The sequence below is a fragment of the Taurulus bubalis genome, assembly GCF_910589615.1.
Source record: "Taurulus bubalis genome assembly, chromosome: 8".
NCBI lineage: Eukaryota > Metazoa > Chordata > Actinopteri > Perciformes > Cottidae > Taurulus > Taurulus bubalis.
The window spans coordinates 8,117,762-8,133,393 of NC_136596.1; the positions used below are offsets into that span (position 1 = coordinate 8,117,762).

The window sequence follows — 15,632 nt, forward strand, 5'->3', positions numbered from 1 at the left end:
TAACATAACGGGAGTGGGTTGATAAAACACGACTTCTCGGTCAATACAAAGACCAGTCTGAACCGCTCACGTTAGCGACGAGCTAACTTCGCCATGTTGCCGTCGTTGCTGTTGGGCTCAAGGAGAGCTAACGTGAGCTAGGCCAGATAATTAGGCGGCGATGCAGCAGACCCACAATACGGAAAAAAAGAGACTGCCAAAGACATATTTAGTGTATATTACCTGTGCACACAAACTACATTAAGCTCAAGGTGGCATAGGAAAACTGGGAAATATCGTCAAAACACAAACCTGCAGTGCAACACCTCACTCGTTCCCCTTCCTTCTCTACCGAACCTGGAAATGTACACGTTTAGCTGAAGATTGCCGATTGGTTGAACGGACAGTAAATCAAACAGGCGGGAGTAGCCATTGGCTATTTGAGACGTCAATCGCAGGAGCAGGGGCGTTTCCAACGTGACACTATAAGTTCCATTTCCGGGTGCAGTTAGATCTGCAGGTTGCTCAAGTTATTCCTGTATTTAAGGTATGATGACGGCAAGGCTTTTGTTAAGTAGTGTCTTTCTAAGCACTTTCAAATGCGCAGTTTTTAGACATAACAACTGCGGTTGTATGTGGCGTTAATATCCTCTGTAATGTGAATCATGTTGTATGGACTCGAAGCTAAGGCATAGTAGCACCAACATTGGTTAACTTTGGCGCCTTAGCTATTTCCCACAACACTTCGTGGAAGAGGCTGCCTCAATGCCTCCCAGGTAACTTTTATATGAACGTGGACACATGTATTTATTATTCTGTCGCATGCTATCCCTGCCTGCACTTCTCACCCAATCTGTCTTCCTCTCTCCCCCACAGAACCCAGACGTGACCACCTGCAGATAAAGGGCTTATTACAGCTAATGTGACCTCAGCACAAATAATAATAATAATACACTAATCTCTGAGTCGATAAATCACCACAATATTTGGTGTCAAGTGGTTCCGGAGATACAGAGAGTATAGATGATCCCTGAACATAAAAACTCCCTCTAAACCCCCAAGGATTACATGGTGCTATGCCAATAATTTAAATTGAATGTGTAATCCAGAGTAAAGCATTACTGATAAATATGAAATAACTGAACTGTCTTTATATAATAACAGATAACAAAGGATAAAATATCAGGAAGTGGTCTTAGTCAAATACAAACAAAGGACGAGGATGGCCTCTGAGATCCAGGCAGTAGCACATGCTACCCAGGCCTGGCTGAAGTCCTCCTGGCATGTCCAGGTGCCCTTTGCCTGGCTGGAAGCCTGCGTGGAGTGGCTGCAGGAAGAAGCAGGAGGAGCAGGTCGTCTGTCACAGCAGCAAATTAACCAACAGGTAAGAAGGATATCTGGATGTGTTTGTGCAGCTGAATGTAAAATGATCACAGTCTAGAATTTGCTTCGTTATCACTGAGAAAGCTCACTTGATGTGTGACTTAAGACTTGGGTGATGTGACAACAGGTGGTCGTATATATGGAGGGGGAGATGAATGATTACAACTTTTAAGATGGTCTCTTGCATTGGATGTGAATGTCCTCTTGATGTCTCTCCGTACATCCACTTACTCCTGGTTGATGATCTTTGACCCCTTCCCAGTTGGAGCTTTAACTGGATTTGGTCTGGTGTTCACATACAGCGGATGTCTGTTTCCAGTATTCACTCAGTCTTTAGTTTACGGTCCTTGCTGTTTCACCAATACAGAAATAATTAGTCAATTGACTAAAAATGTTTCTGCAATTTTAAAATGTTGTTGACCCCTAAACAAACATGCAACACACAGAAAGCACAACTCATTGAACCTTTGAACAGACAAGCATAAAAAAAACAAGACCATGCAAGGCTCCACTACTGTCAGCTGAGTAGAGGAAGATCGCGCTACAGTGGGTCGTGATTGGCAAAAGTAGGCGATTGAGGAGTGGCCAACCCTGGTTTATTTTGCAACACGCTGATAGCAGGGCAATTATTTTGTGTAAACAGCATGGGTTCGTACTGGTGTCAGCTGTACCTGCTGGTGGTGGCATCATGTGGGATGTGTTTTCCTGCATCATTTGTACGCCACAGCGTACGTAAGTATCGTTGCTGAACAGCTGCATCCCTCCGTGGCCAAAGTCTATATCTTCTTCTTTTTTATATCAATACATGAGGAGGATAATGTTACATTTTTCAAGGCACAGATCAACTCCTGTTGGTTTGAGGAACTTGACAGAATATTGGTTTGTTCAAGTAACCCACATGGTCACTTCCACCAGCAAGTGCACTTGAATGATTATGGTGAGGAAGTTCATATCATGAACAAGAGACCTACTTTTGATAAGTTCACAATTTCATGACCGTCTATGTCATGGTAGTGAATGGATGTGAATAGTATCAGAATTTTGTCAAATAACTGATATTCCAAAGTGTCATAAAATAGGTCTTGCAGTGGGAAATAAACATCTTACAGCTAACAGCTTTAAACCATCATGTGCCTCTCTGCATGAGGTGACATTTTAGGCGCTGGACCAGTGGCTGTTGACAGACCTCCGGCACCTAAGCTACCCTGTTCTCCCTGAAGGACTCTCTCAGGCCCAGAAGACTGAACTCAGCGGCACCTTCTGTGTTCAGGTACAGATCATATATTTAATTACTATATTTTTTATTTCATGTTACAACATGTTTCATGTTGTTGTTATTAGATGACAATTAGGTGAAAATGCTAATTTAGCCAGAGTTGGCCTAAAAGGCTAATTTTGGCCAGAAATGAAGTCACCCTGAAAAATCAAATGAAACCACAATGTTGGGTCTAAACAGCATGCAGAAGGAGGGGACAAAATACAAATATCACCTGTAACAAAAACACAAACAAAATCATGTTACAGTGGAAATGGCAGTCCACATTGAGCAAAGAACTGATCTAAACATTGTTCCATTGTTCGATGGAGCGGTCAGGGTATAATGCGCTTATTGAAGTTTGTGCTTGTTGTTGTGTTGGATCTTTAAAAATATGTGGTTGAAGGCATTTAATAATAATAATATAGTAGTAAATACATTATAACAATTATTCCCATTCCCATTATCATGATTCACAATACAGATTAAATAAAAAGATAAACAGAATTGACTAAAAACACAGCAAGAATAATGCTGTTGTGCAATTTGTGGGGAAAAGATGACTGTTACAATATAATCCATATTATAATAAAGCACCACTGGATTTCAGTTTTCCATTGTATGGGAAATTGAAACTCAGCTGGAAACCCTGAGACAGAGTAATTCAATTGCTTCCAAGGCTCAAAGACGAGAGCCACAAGATGGATGTTTGACTCACAAATAAGACTGGCAAATTAAGAAATTCTCATGTACAGGATGTATAAATTAGACTGCAGTTTATTTCCCTAGATTCTCAAGAAATTAATTTGCAGGGGAAATTCAAGGTAATCAAAGGGACCCACTCTGTTTTAGGTTGACTCATTACTGGACATCAGTCAGACTGCATACAGTCAGATGCAGAAGTGGAAGGGCTCGGATTGTGCCAACGACGAGGTGTCTGCTGTCACCCAGTTCACCCAGAGGGCCTGGGAAACCAGACCAACCCGTATGCTGCTATTACAGGTCAGAGACATGTATACAGTATGTTTAAAATAAATCTTCTACTTATTTTGTATCATACTTTGTAAAATAACGCCCCAGTGGACCTAACAGCCTTAACCTTACACAAACAGAATGTATGATATGAGTCGTCTGCCTCTAAACTTGGACAACCTCATTGTCGTGATAACCAAGACCTCCCAGCCATGGAACAAAGTTTAGGAGCTGTATTATTATTGTTATTATTTTGTTTATGAAAAAGTTTGTGATCATAATAGTCTGAAAGCAAAATACAGTTATTGGCATCTTAAATGAGCTGCGAGTGACTCCAGTGTATTTGACATTATAGATGCAGTGTTGCACTATTTACCAGTGTGTACAATTATACTCAATCAACTGTAGAATCATATCTATGAACAGACTCTATCTGTATGTGTTTGGTTGGATAGAACAGTGCAGAATTCATCTTTTCTTCCTAACTGAATCAGAGTGAACAGGTACAATCAGTGTGAGTTTATGAAAGAGTAAATTGCTGGAATATAAGGCGCAGACTGTAATTTTCACCTTAAGTAATACACTTGTCACTGCTCTATGGATTCTGAAGAATAATGCGATGTTGCTTAGAAACGTTGCAGAGGCTTTTTCTTTTTCTTTTTGACTGTTTCTGAGATCTGAAGTTTCACAATTCTAGGAATTGTGGGACGCAGAGATCCACAGCGGTTTAACATCCAGTGGCAGAAGGCAGGTTAATAGATGTGTTCGGATAAGCTTTTATCAGCTTCACTGGTTTTGGGAAGTTTTGCACCTCAACAACCTACCACTGGAAATACATAGAAATGTCTTTATGCCAATTTATCGTCTACTTTTAGAATTCCTCAGATATTTTCTGAAAAACTGGGGGCCACTAGGGCAGCAATAATGTTTAACCCTCTGTGGTAATAATTTGAGAATGTCACAATGATTTCCTGGTCAAATATACCGTCTCTGTTGAACAGGTGACAGATGGAGTACAGAGCTTCGAGGCCATGGAGTATCAGTATGTCCCTGCACTCAGCACAGCTCTAAGGTTAAGAATCAATCTGTTGTGTGGAAATGTCAAGAAATCCTCATTCATGATTGATTTAACTGAAACTTTTGTTCCGTATTAAAAAATGTTTTAATTGGGATTGTTGACTCTTGTAACCCTCAGGCCTGGTGTGAAGCTGCAGCTGCAAGGGCAGATGGTCTGCAGACTCGGGATGCTTCTGCTGGGGCCGTCCAACATCAAGGTTCTGGGTGGCGAAGTGGAGGACCTGGTGGAGAGGAATAACCAGGTACACTGTTGCTTTTCTGTTGTATATTAAAAGCAGATTTAAGCCTATTATGTTTTCTTAATTAGTTTTTTATTTTTGAGAATACACTTTGGTCCCGACCGCCTTGTGATTCATTTTTCATTTAATCCAGCATTGAGATTAAAACTAGTTGTTATGGGTCAGTTACTGTTTACAGTTTATAAACCAAAGATAAATGCAAAATCCCAGCTGTTGCCATACAGCAGTGTATAACGTAATAATGTTCAGTGGTTTATTTCTACTCTGACAGGGCAAGGTGCTGTGTCGGACGCTGGGACTTCCTGAGGAGCAGCAAGAAAGGGGAGAGCCAACTGAACCACTTCAAGGTTCAGTGGATTTCATCAACTTAAATTTTATATAAAATAAGGCCTCATTTAAGATAGAAAATGGATGTCTTAATTCTTATCTTAAACCAGCCATTTTAGAATTGAACATAATCATGATGTTGTGCCTCGTTTTGTTTCTCTTCAGAAAACCAGGAAGTGGAGGACCTGGAGCTAGATGATGCAGAGTTGTTGGCCAGTCTGGAGGCCCAGGAGGAGGTGGAAAGGGTTCAGGTGCGGCCTGTTCCAGACAGTGGCTACGGGACGCTCAGTGAGACCTCCAGTCTGTCCTCGAGAAGTTCCTCTATCAGGAGCCTTTTCTCGACAGCCTCATCCAGGTGGGTGGTTAACATTGACATTTTGATGCTGGAACTCCTCGGTGTTCACCGCTGGGTAAATATACCTTGACATTTAGAATTGTAGCATGTTTGTCTTCAGAAGAAATCTCTGCATTTATCTTTCCTGTACTTTGGAAAGCATTTAGCACTTACGGATTATACTTCCTATAGACGAACATAATGTGTATATATGATTTTTTTCATTGTTGCCTTTGCTCCCTTCATCTCTGCTTGATGTTCTGTGAGCACCAATTTCCTGCACAGTCAGAAATTAAACTAAATTGCCACATAATTTGATAATTTTAAATTTGAACGACTAAGGCAGTTCACTACTTACGATTTAAAAACAACAACCTTTCTGGTGTCACCTTATTGTAAATTTACCAACTTTCAGCTTTACTCAAAAATAGAACTTAACAGTTTTGAGTAACATTTGACTTATCTTTTTATCCTTGTTTCTGTAGCTGTAGAATGGAGCGTAAAATGTTCTGACATGAGCTGTACAACCACAGTTGATATTTTTTTTGGCTATATTTCTGCCACATTGTCAAAAATACTCGCTGGTTTGAAGCTATATTGTTTCAGTCCAACATTTTTCTCTGGTCTTTTGCAGAAATGAAGCCTCTGCCGGCTCTTACAGAAGTGGTTCGGCCCAGAGCAACAGAGGTGGGTTGGTCCAGGGTCATCACCACGGTACCCAACAAGAGGATCCTGACCTCTCGATTCAACAGCAGATCTCAGATCACAACATGGCAGTCGAGGACTTTCCTGATGAAGACTTTGACGATCTTCCTCTGGATGAGTTGGACAGTGTGATTTTTCAACAAAGTAACAATGTCACCATGCAGTCTGTCAGCAGTCACAGAAGCACACCACAGAGCAGCGACAGAATAACGGGAAATCCTAACAAGGCAACAAAAGCCCAAACTGCTCAGTGTGAGCAGCACAGTGTGAATGGCTCTGGGTCACGGCTTGGTTCCAGCAACTCAAGATCCACCACACCGAAAAGAGACAACCAAGGCTGTATTATAGAACCTGTAAGGCCGGTCTTGTCCCCAGCAGCAGCATCACATGAGTTAGGCTTTGTTACTAATGATGAGAATGATGTCATGGATGACGATTTGGACTGCTTTCTTGCAGAGGTAGAAACTGATTGGACTGAAGGGTCAAATCCGCTCCCTGTTCAACAAGGACCAAGTAGAGACCGAGAAAGCTTTTCCAACCAAACGGTAACTTCAGGCTCCAGTCGTAGAGTTACCAGCGACTCATCAAGAAGTGCAACAGAACGGTTTTCATTTGAGAGCTCACCCATGATTCCTCAGGGGCAAGATTTTAACCCAAACATTGCAGAATTTGAATCTGTTCAAATAAACCGGCAGAGTGACAGCTCGGTCCATGCTCTCACTCTGACATCTCCACCGTTTACATATTTGTGCCTGCTCGAGGAGAAGACGTCCAAACCACAACCTCACACCACAGAGATACGAGTGAAAGCTTTCATTGTGACTCTCGTGGGGAAACTGAGCAGCAACAACGGCCTATGGCGCGTCTGCGCCACAATATCCGATGGAACTGGTTACCTGGACGTGGAGCTGTCCGACGCGGTTTTGACGGGCCTGCTGGGCTTCTCGGTGGCGGGAAAGGCGGCTCTAAAGCGTGACCCAGCCCGGAGAGGTGAGCTGGACACCGGAATGAGGAGGTGTCAGGAAGAGCTCGTGGACATGTGCTGTGTTATGACCATCGAGCTTGAACCAGACGGCAGAAAAGCTTTGGTGACCAAGGCGGACCCTGTCGATGAGAAGGTATTCCAGGAGCTGGAGCAGAGGCTGGGAGACAGGAAAAAATAGACAGGAATGGTTGAGGTGAAGTGGGCGATAATGAGAAAAGCATAGACTAAATCAACCTGCCCTTCTGCTTTAGATTTGGAGAGCAGAATGTGTGAACTGGATGTCAGATGATCAGCAGGCAGTGTGTTGCAATGCATCCCATCTGCTATATGTGAATGTGACATTCTGTCTCATTAGAGGATTTCATTCATCTATTCAAAGAGCTATTTTCTGCTTGAAATGCACTGCATCCCTGCCAAGCAAAGTAAACAGATCTTTAATATCTACACCGTCGGTTATCAACATATAAGTTCAAACTCCCAGATTGTATGTAACATTAAGAAGTATGTGAAGAGAAGAGTGGAGCATGTGAGATGAGAGAAGGGAATCGGGGGGGGGGTGGGGGGGGGGGATAATTCATACTATGATTGTTGTAATGAATTGCCAGCCTTTGCATTCATTCAGTACATCTATTACTTCTGACTGAAACATTATTGAATATCCAAGGGCAGCATGGGTCTTTACTGAACTCCCACAGAGGAGATGAGAGGAAAGGGAGATAAAGGAGAGGCCATGATTTCCGATTATTTCTTTCATTATAGAGCCTCATCTGTTTTTATCTTTGATGAATGAACCCCAAATGTGATGCCTTGCCTGTATTTACTGGATATTGAAATAAAATTGTTCTGAAGGTTTTATAATTTTCGTTCACACTCTTTGACTAATAAAAAATGCTTGAAATAAGACATATTAGCAGTGTTTCATTTGGTTTGTAATAGCTTCATTAAATGCACATTTAGAATATGCACTGTTTAAATGCACATAATGGTCATTAAATGTAGCCCAGCAGTACTATCCAGTCTTGTATCTCTTCAGAGATGGCAGAAACGTCTCTTTAAGATGAAACTTCTCAACAATTTGCACGACTCAAACTGATTTGTACTGACTCAAATTAGGTGTCAGTCTCTCACACTTCAATTGTTCAATTACCTCAGGGTGAAAATGAGCACACTGAGGACACAGGCAAAGAAAGGCATGACAGAAAATGTATGTTTGTATGTATGTGTGTGTGTGTCTGTGGGCTCATACATGTTTGTTATTGTATTATGACAGTGTGCACTTCCTTTCAGGTAGCTGGTCTCTGTTCATTAGGGGCTAATCACGAATCACGAATTGAACGACTAAATCAGGGCCCTGCTATGCATGTCGATAACCTGTTATGTGCTAATGAACCCTGATACGATGGAGGGGGGCGGAGCAACCCATAGGGGGATACAAGTGGAATACATATTGGGTGTTGGAGTAAATGATACAAAAGGGGAGTGTTGCCACAGTGATCCTCAGTTAAACCTCACTGTATAGATACTGTATATACTTAACTGGTAATTAATGACATGTGGCTACATGTTGATGACCCTGCTGTTTACATTTTTCACAAATTGAAATGAGAAAATACATTTTCTGTATACATGTGTCCTTTACATTGTGTCATGTTAAACAGGTGTATATTAAATAAAGGAGAAGCAAGAAGGACAAAGAAATTACTACACGAAGAATAAGAGAAGTTAAGGTCCAGGTATAAGTGTACTAATATTAAATGAAAGTGCCATTATACTGAAAGAGCTGTTATCAATTTAAGTTTGATTGATTTGTTTGATTGATTACTGCAGTAGTATTATTTATAGCACATCATCCAAAATCATAAATAAACTCATCCAGAAGTACATCATAAGTACATCCAGAACTCTGCTGCTCACCCACTCCCACTCCTGTGATCACATCACTCCTGTATTCCAGAACCTCCACTGGCTCCCCGTCCCACAACGGATCCAATACAAAATCCTTCTCCTCACTCACAAAGCCCTCCATAATCAGGCCCCCTCCTACCTCACCGACCTGCTCCACCACCACACTCCATCCCGTCGGCTCAGCTCCTCTGATGCCAACCTCCTATCCATCCCCCATAGGACCAAGCACCGAACATGGGGTGACAGAGCCTTCTGCATAGCTGCCCCCTCCCTCTGGAACTCTCTCCCCAAACTCATCCGGGACTGCACTGACCTTTTCATATTCAAATCACAAATCAAAACCTCTTCAGAACTGCTTTTAATGTGTGACTGTGTGCTCTATGTTCTTTTTGTTTTTATTTTATTGTATAGCTTTTAGGATGATTTAAAAATGTTGTGTAAAGTGTCTTTGAGTAACATGAAAAGCGTTATATAAATTAAATGCATTATTGTTATTATTATTTATTTAGTTTCCTCATCACAAATTGTGTGTTGAAAATCAAAAACAGCTGGATATGATGGGTTGTTGATAATGTAGAGCTGTAAAAAGCTCAAACATGGTTTGAATTAAAGGAAGGAATAGAACATGAAAATGTAAATTAAATATTTGAAAAAGGAATGTTGTAAATTAAAATTACAAGTCCTTAAAGTGGTCAGAAAACTTTTTAAAAACAAACTGTTGATGACATCATGTGATCAATAGAAAGCTCAATATTTTGTCAAAAGATTTTAGTTTTCATCATTCTTTGATAATGTGCATTTACTTTTGAAATACAATTTTGGTGATATTTACATTTATTTCAATATTTAAGTTTGATCGGTTTGAGAGCTAGTAACTACTTTGCAGATTCAGATTTTACAGTTAAACTATACAAGCTTATAAAAAGTATGTATTTTTCAAGACAGTAAAGTAGTCAGAACTAACCCCACTTCAAACATCTGTACATTTAAATGTGGCATCAATGTTAGGTAATATGTCAATAATAATAATCCATGAACATGATATATACAATAATATAGAACATTTAAAGGGGCCATTTTGCATAGTGGCTTGTTTTATTTTGTAGATGTATTTTTGCTTATTCTAATTAAATGTTTGCATTTTTTATTTCTGAGTACTTCTTCAACCAGTGCCAATGTAAATGCCTTTTAGGCAGTAAATACTGAAGACGGAAGTGGGCAGGAACAAAAACAGGACACAGGACATGAACCAAACATTTGCAGCAGGAATCCTTCTCGCAGAGATCTGAGATCATTTCCCCCTAAATATATGACATGTGCACTCTGGTTCGGAGGTTCATTGAAAGGCTGGACTGCACGGTCTTCAGAGGAAATTACAATTTTTGAGTCTTTAAAAGTTGGTCATGCAGCAAAACATAATAATCAACATATTTCAGAAGGATGAGAAAGTGCTCGACTGCCCTAATAGCTTTCCATTTGCAATATTATTTCCTCTATATTAGTCTTCCACTTCTGTCTCAGTCCGAAGAGGTAGCACGAAAAAAAGAGAAGCTTTTTCATTCCCCTGTGAGTTTGGATGTACCTTTCCAAATTGCAGATAGCAGGCGAGTGGAGGAGACTGAGCGCTCACATTGGAGACAGAGCACTGCGCTAATTTCTCTAATGTTCATATACAGCTACACTGTACCTATTTGGTCATTACAAATATCAATGAAAAAAGTACATGAGCAATTCTAATACCCCTCCTGCTGCAGCAGATGTGATTTTCTTTGCCCTATTACATTTAGTAATGAAAAATCCACTTAGACAGCCCAACCTCTCTTTTAGGCCTTCATCAAAATGAGCAAATGGTTTCTCTTCATGGCAAAAACATACGTGTGTGTGTGTGTGTGTGTGTGTGTGTGTGTGTGTGTGTGTGTGTGTGTGTGTGTGTGTGTGTGTGTGTGTGTGTGTGTGTGCAAGCTTGCTGGGGTTTGAGGATGTGAATCATTAAAGTAATGGAAATATATGAAGAACTCGGACAAAGGAAACAATAAAGTACCTTTCTACTTTGTTTTGGCTCATCAGGGTGGATGGAAGGGATGATTATTGTGATTGGAAAAGAAATGATAAAAGGATCATAACAAAGTTTTCAAGCACGTTTTTTTATGTTAACGGACCAAAGTTTGTGGTGTCTTGGGTATTGTAAATTAAAGCCCAATTAATATGGCATTTTTTCAACATATATCTATAAAATAAGACATCTCATAATACAGAGTACATAATATCAAAGAGTACCAAGTAAACAAAAAACATACACATTAATGGAGATTTGTCAAATTTTGCAAGTAGATCAGATATAGTGATGGAGAAATACTCAGATATTAAGTCAAGTAAAAGGAACAATGCAACAGTGTATAAATACAATTAAAAGTCAAGCATTCAAAATGTTGCATACGTGAAAATATATATGTTTTGGTATAAAAGCATTACCACAAGTAAAATGTAAATTGGCCCATTTCGGAACAATATATTGTTAATTATTCATGCATTAATGAATCAAAACAGTCAATCAATGGAGAAATAATATGAAGCCTGTAAGCCCGACCGTCCGGTTCCACCTTAGGTAAAAACTGCAAGGTCTCTCAGCACGTTTGCTGTCAGCTCGGCAGCTACGAGTTGCTGGCTCCCGTCGCCATGTTGTGAGCCGTTGAGAGGCAATCCCCATCTCGTACGATGCACCTTTCAACGATCCGTCAGGATTTGTGTTGCCAATTGTGATCAATTATGATGCCACTATACAAAATAGAGACACTTTCACAGATTGGAACATAGCTATTCTGAATGTGTCCCAGTCTATTTCTGGTTGCAGTTGTATGTGAGGGACATCAGCAGACAGGAAGTAAACATGGACCCAAGCTGTAGCAGTGCAATTTCAGCTGAAATACACTAAAACGGAGCCTTTCAGACAGAGGGGGACTACAGGTGAATCCAGAGAGCTTGAGAAAACTAAAAGAGCATTTTAACATGTTCTAGTAAAAAACCCAAACACAAGTAAGCATAATATCTCCTTAATAAAAATCAGAATCTAAGAAGCAATACCGAAAGCGGTTAATAAGTATAGTAGAAAAGAAAGTACAAAATGTAGAGTAGAAGCATAACATAGAAATACTAAAGTAAAGTACAGGTACTTCAATTTTGTACTTAACTACAGCTGTATGCTTGAGTAAATATATAGTTACTTTCCACGGCTGCAGATCTTATCAAACTTCCTGGCTGATCCAAGAGCAGTAGGCTGTGCTTTAGCAGGTCGAGTTGGACCATAACATTCTCCAGCCAGCGTTTTGAGATGGTGCTGCAGTCGCTGAGCGAGCAGTGTGGAGAAGGCCACAACAACAGCTTGGTTAGCTTTGATCTTTAAGTCCTTTATGGCCGTCAAAGGGTTGGGATCAATAGCTTTGCCACATCCATTTGAAAGGGCACCAAGAACCCCTGTTCAAAAACACAACCAGATCATGGCTGTGGGTGCCCGGATAGCCTCTAAGTATAAACGAATAGGTTTATAATTTTTCAAGTCTGTCTAAAAACAATAGTCAGGTATGAACGCTGAAACAGGTTTTGCTTGATGTAATCATTCCTCCTGTTCATACTGGCTATTGAAAGATCCCGTCCTGATGTGCGTGATTGGGGACAAAGTCTACAATACTTTAATAAATATACCTTTAATGCAATAGGTCAATATCCAGCCATTCTAAGACAACAACATTATAAACCATACAAAAACACACACAATTAAGACATTGGGGAACATATTTCAACAGTAAACCCCAGTAGTAAAACTTGGGGTAAGTGCGCCATCTTTCCTTTCATAGAACATCCAGAATTCATGCTGCTCGAAACAATGTCTGAAGATCAAGATATGAAAAGGCCATAATGATTTTGAAAATGGAATTTTGCAATTAATGAGAAACAATTAATCTGGTCTTTGCCCTACTGATGGTGAATGATGGTTAACTAGACTTAATGGGAAAGCCTATTAAAGCTCAGGCAATTCGGAAAGAGTGTCGACAAATGATTGACAGGCCCACAATACAGCTGGCCTCGCTCTACGTCCTTTTCTCATACTACCAAGGCATTACGCCCATTTGGATTTGAGCAGGATGTACTTGAGCAGGAGGACTTAAAAGAAAAGAAATCAAACGTACCATATAAAGAGACGAATGGGGGATTTTGCTGTGACAAGGAAGAGAATGGATCTCTACCCCCACTTGTCCTTTCTTTCTCCATAGAGACGAGGCAGCCTGACAAGCTGGCCATTAGGAAGGTAATTGGACAAGCTGTGCAGAGTGCTTTCGCTGCGCCCTTACACCTCTTGAACATCATGAAGTCTTATTCTTTACTCCTAGTTAATATAAAGAGAATACGCAGGCTAGAAAAGACTACAGGCAAACTGGCCCATGACAGCCATTGTATCAAACGTACTGTTCAGGTCAACATGGCTCTTGGAACTGAATTCCTGCTATGCTTTATTACTGCAGTTGATCTTTTGGTCATCTGGTCTCATTGCTAAGTGACGGCATCGCAGTGGTGTATGTTGTGAGTGTGTTTATTTATGTAGTATGTGCGCCTGTTTGTGTGTGTGTGTGTGTGTGTGTGTGTGTGTGTGTGTGTGTGTGTGTGTGTGTGTGTGTGTGTGTGTGTGTGTGTGAGTGAGTTAATGCCTTTTAATTCAAGAGGCAGGATATGAAACGAAAAGGTCACCATCAGGGAACCATTGGGACCAAAAGGAATTAATGGGAAATGAGATCCGCTGGAAGAGATTTGCAGCTATAGAGAATGCTTACTCTAAATGGGAAGCTTCTTCTAAACCAATAAATAAAAACTAGAAAAAGTTAGCATTTTAGCACGCGTGATGTTTAAGTGCAGAGGCAGAAAAGTAAAGGTTAAAATGAGAGACGTATCTTCAGTGTGAATCCAAATTACACACCATCTCAGGACGGTCACTCTCTCTCTCTCACACACACACACACGCACACACATATACACACACAACACACCTAGAGACTGAAAGGCTGTTTGGCAACTGCCTGTGTTGTTATCGTAGTGATTGACATGTAGGTAAAAAGCCTCAGGCTACCTTAGAAAAATGGCAGAAATCTCTGCTGAAGGCAATACACAACCTGCCTTTCAGCCTTTGCTCTTATGCTATTGTATTGCTATTCTGTGCTTTTATCTCTTCCTCATCCTGTGTCTCTTTCTCTCACTTGTTCTTTCTTCTTTCTCCTTTTATGTGCTCTATTCTGGTTCATTTTCTTCCTCCATATTAGTCTAATAAAACTGATGTTGTATTCTCTGCAGTTAATTCCTTTTTGTTACTAAAAGATAATAACTGTCTGTTTGCTCTACCTTCCTGTCACTTTATGCAGTACTACTGCAAACAGAACAACACACACACCAAAAAAATATACTTGTTCGCTGATCCTTGTCGCTATATTGTGCGCATTCTCTAATAAAGTATATTTTAAAAAATTAAAAAAAGATAATAACACTGTATCTTATTTGCCTCCACATTACTTTAATTGTGGGGAAGAAAAATCTAATTTCAACACCAATAAATGATCTCTCTTTTTTATATTATAACTACTACACTGTATTTTGTTGCTGTGGTTTAAAATACTAAACAAGCTTGTTGCATCTGAACAGATCTGTAGGGAGTGAATGATTCATATTCCATCAAATCATCTAAAAATAACTGCCCAAAAACATTCACTGGGGCTTTGCTCTCATGTTGTTCCCCACAAGTTGCACATATTTCCTGACATGTAGTATCTAGCAAAAGTAAAATGAGGCTTCTTCCTTCAGATATAGCAACTACAATTAATACTGTGTATACTTAGAAACATTCATTGTTTTAATAATGTTTCGTCTGAAGAGCTATTGTCTCCTTCTAAATTCTCCTTACAAGTATTTCAGTTTATCCCAAACGTTACTCCTTTGTCACATGTCAACACCATTAGTGACAGCTGCAGCGTTGCTTTTACACTAGTAGGTCTATGATAAACATTGTGAACATTTGGGTGGATTTCTCCTGTTTATTTGGTCACGTAAAGCCCTCAGACAAGTCAAAATGTTTTGCTCATGGGTTTGTCACTTGGATGTTTGACCGCTACTGTGCAGAATGACATGTGTGCTGCAGGGAAAAGTTTCTCTGTGCTCATCTTAAGGGCGCATACTGCAGCATTTAGATTGCCTCTGAAAGGCTCTCAACATGGCGACAGTATATTCGGAGGCTTGTAGTTAATGGTGATTGCGCTAACAGTGTAAACAATGCTAAATGTGCTGACGGAGCTAACAGTTTTACGTACAGTAACGCTGTCAGTCAGGGCGGCTTTATCAGCTGAAACCACCGTAGGAGAAGAATGCAGAGTTGCGGCTATGAGTTGTCCAGTGGGGGGCGCTCACATGAACTAACAGGCTTTACATGAACAAACA

At 40.3% G+C, this 15,632-nt stretch overlaps 1 protein-coding gene across 1 annotated transcript; it reads left to right on the forward strand.

Moving 5' to 3' along the window:
- Positions 1–1,201: 1,201 nt before the first annotated feature.
- Positions 1,202–7,795, forward strand: rmi1 (RMI1, RecQ mediated genome instability 1, homolog; the record flags this gene model as incomplete). Its single annotated transcript, XM_079222305.1, has 8 exons — positions 1,202–1,363; positions 2,522–2,632; positions 3,470–3,619; positions 4,591–4,661; positions 4,785–4,908; positions 5,177–5,252; positions 5,398–5,587; positions 6,201–7,795. 8 exons carry the CDS (start codon positions 1,202–1,204, stop codon positions 7,432–7,434), a joined length of 2,118 nt encoding a protein of 705 aa, XP_079078431.1. The 3' UTR covers positions 7,435–7,795.
- Between the last annotated feature and the right edge of the window lie 7,837 nt (positions 7,796–15,632).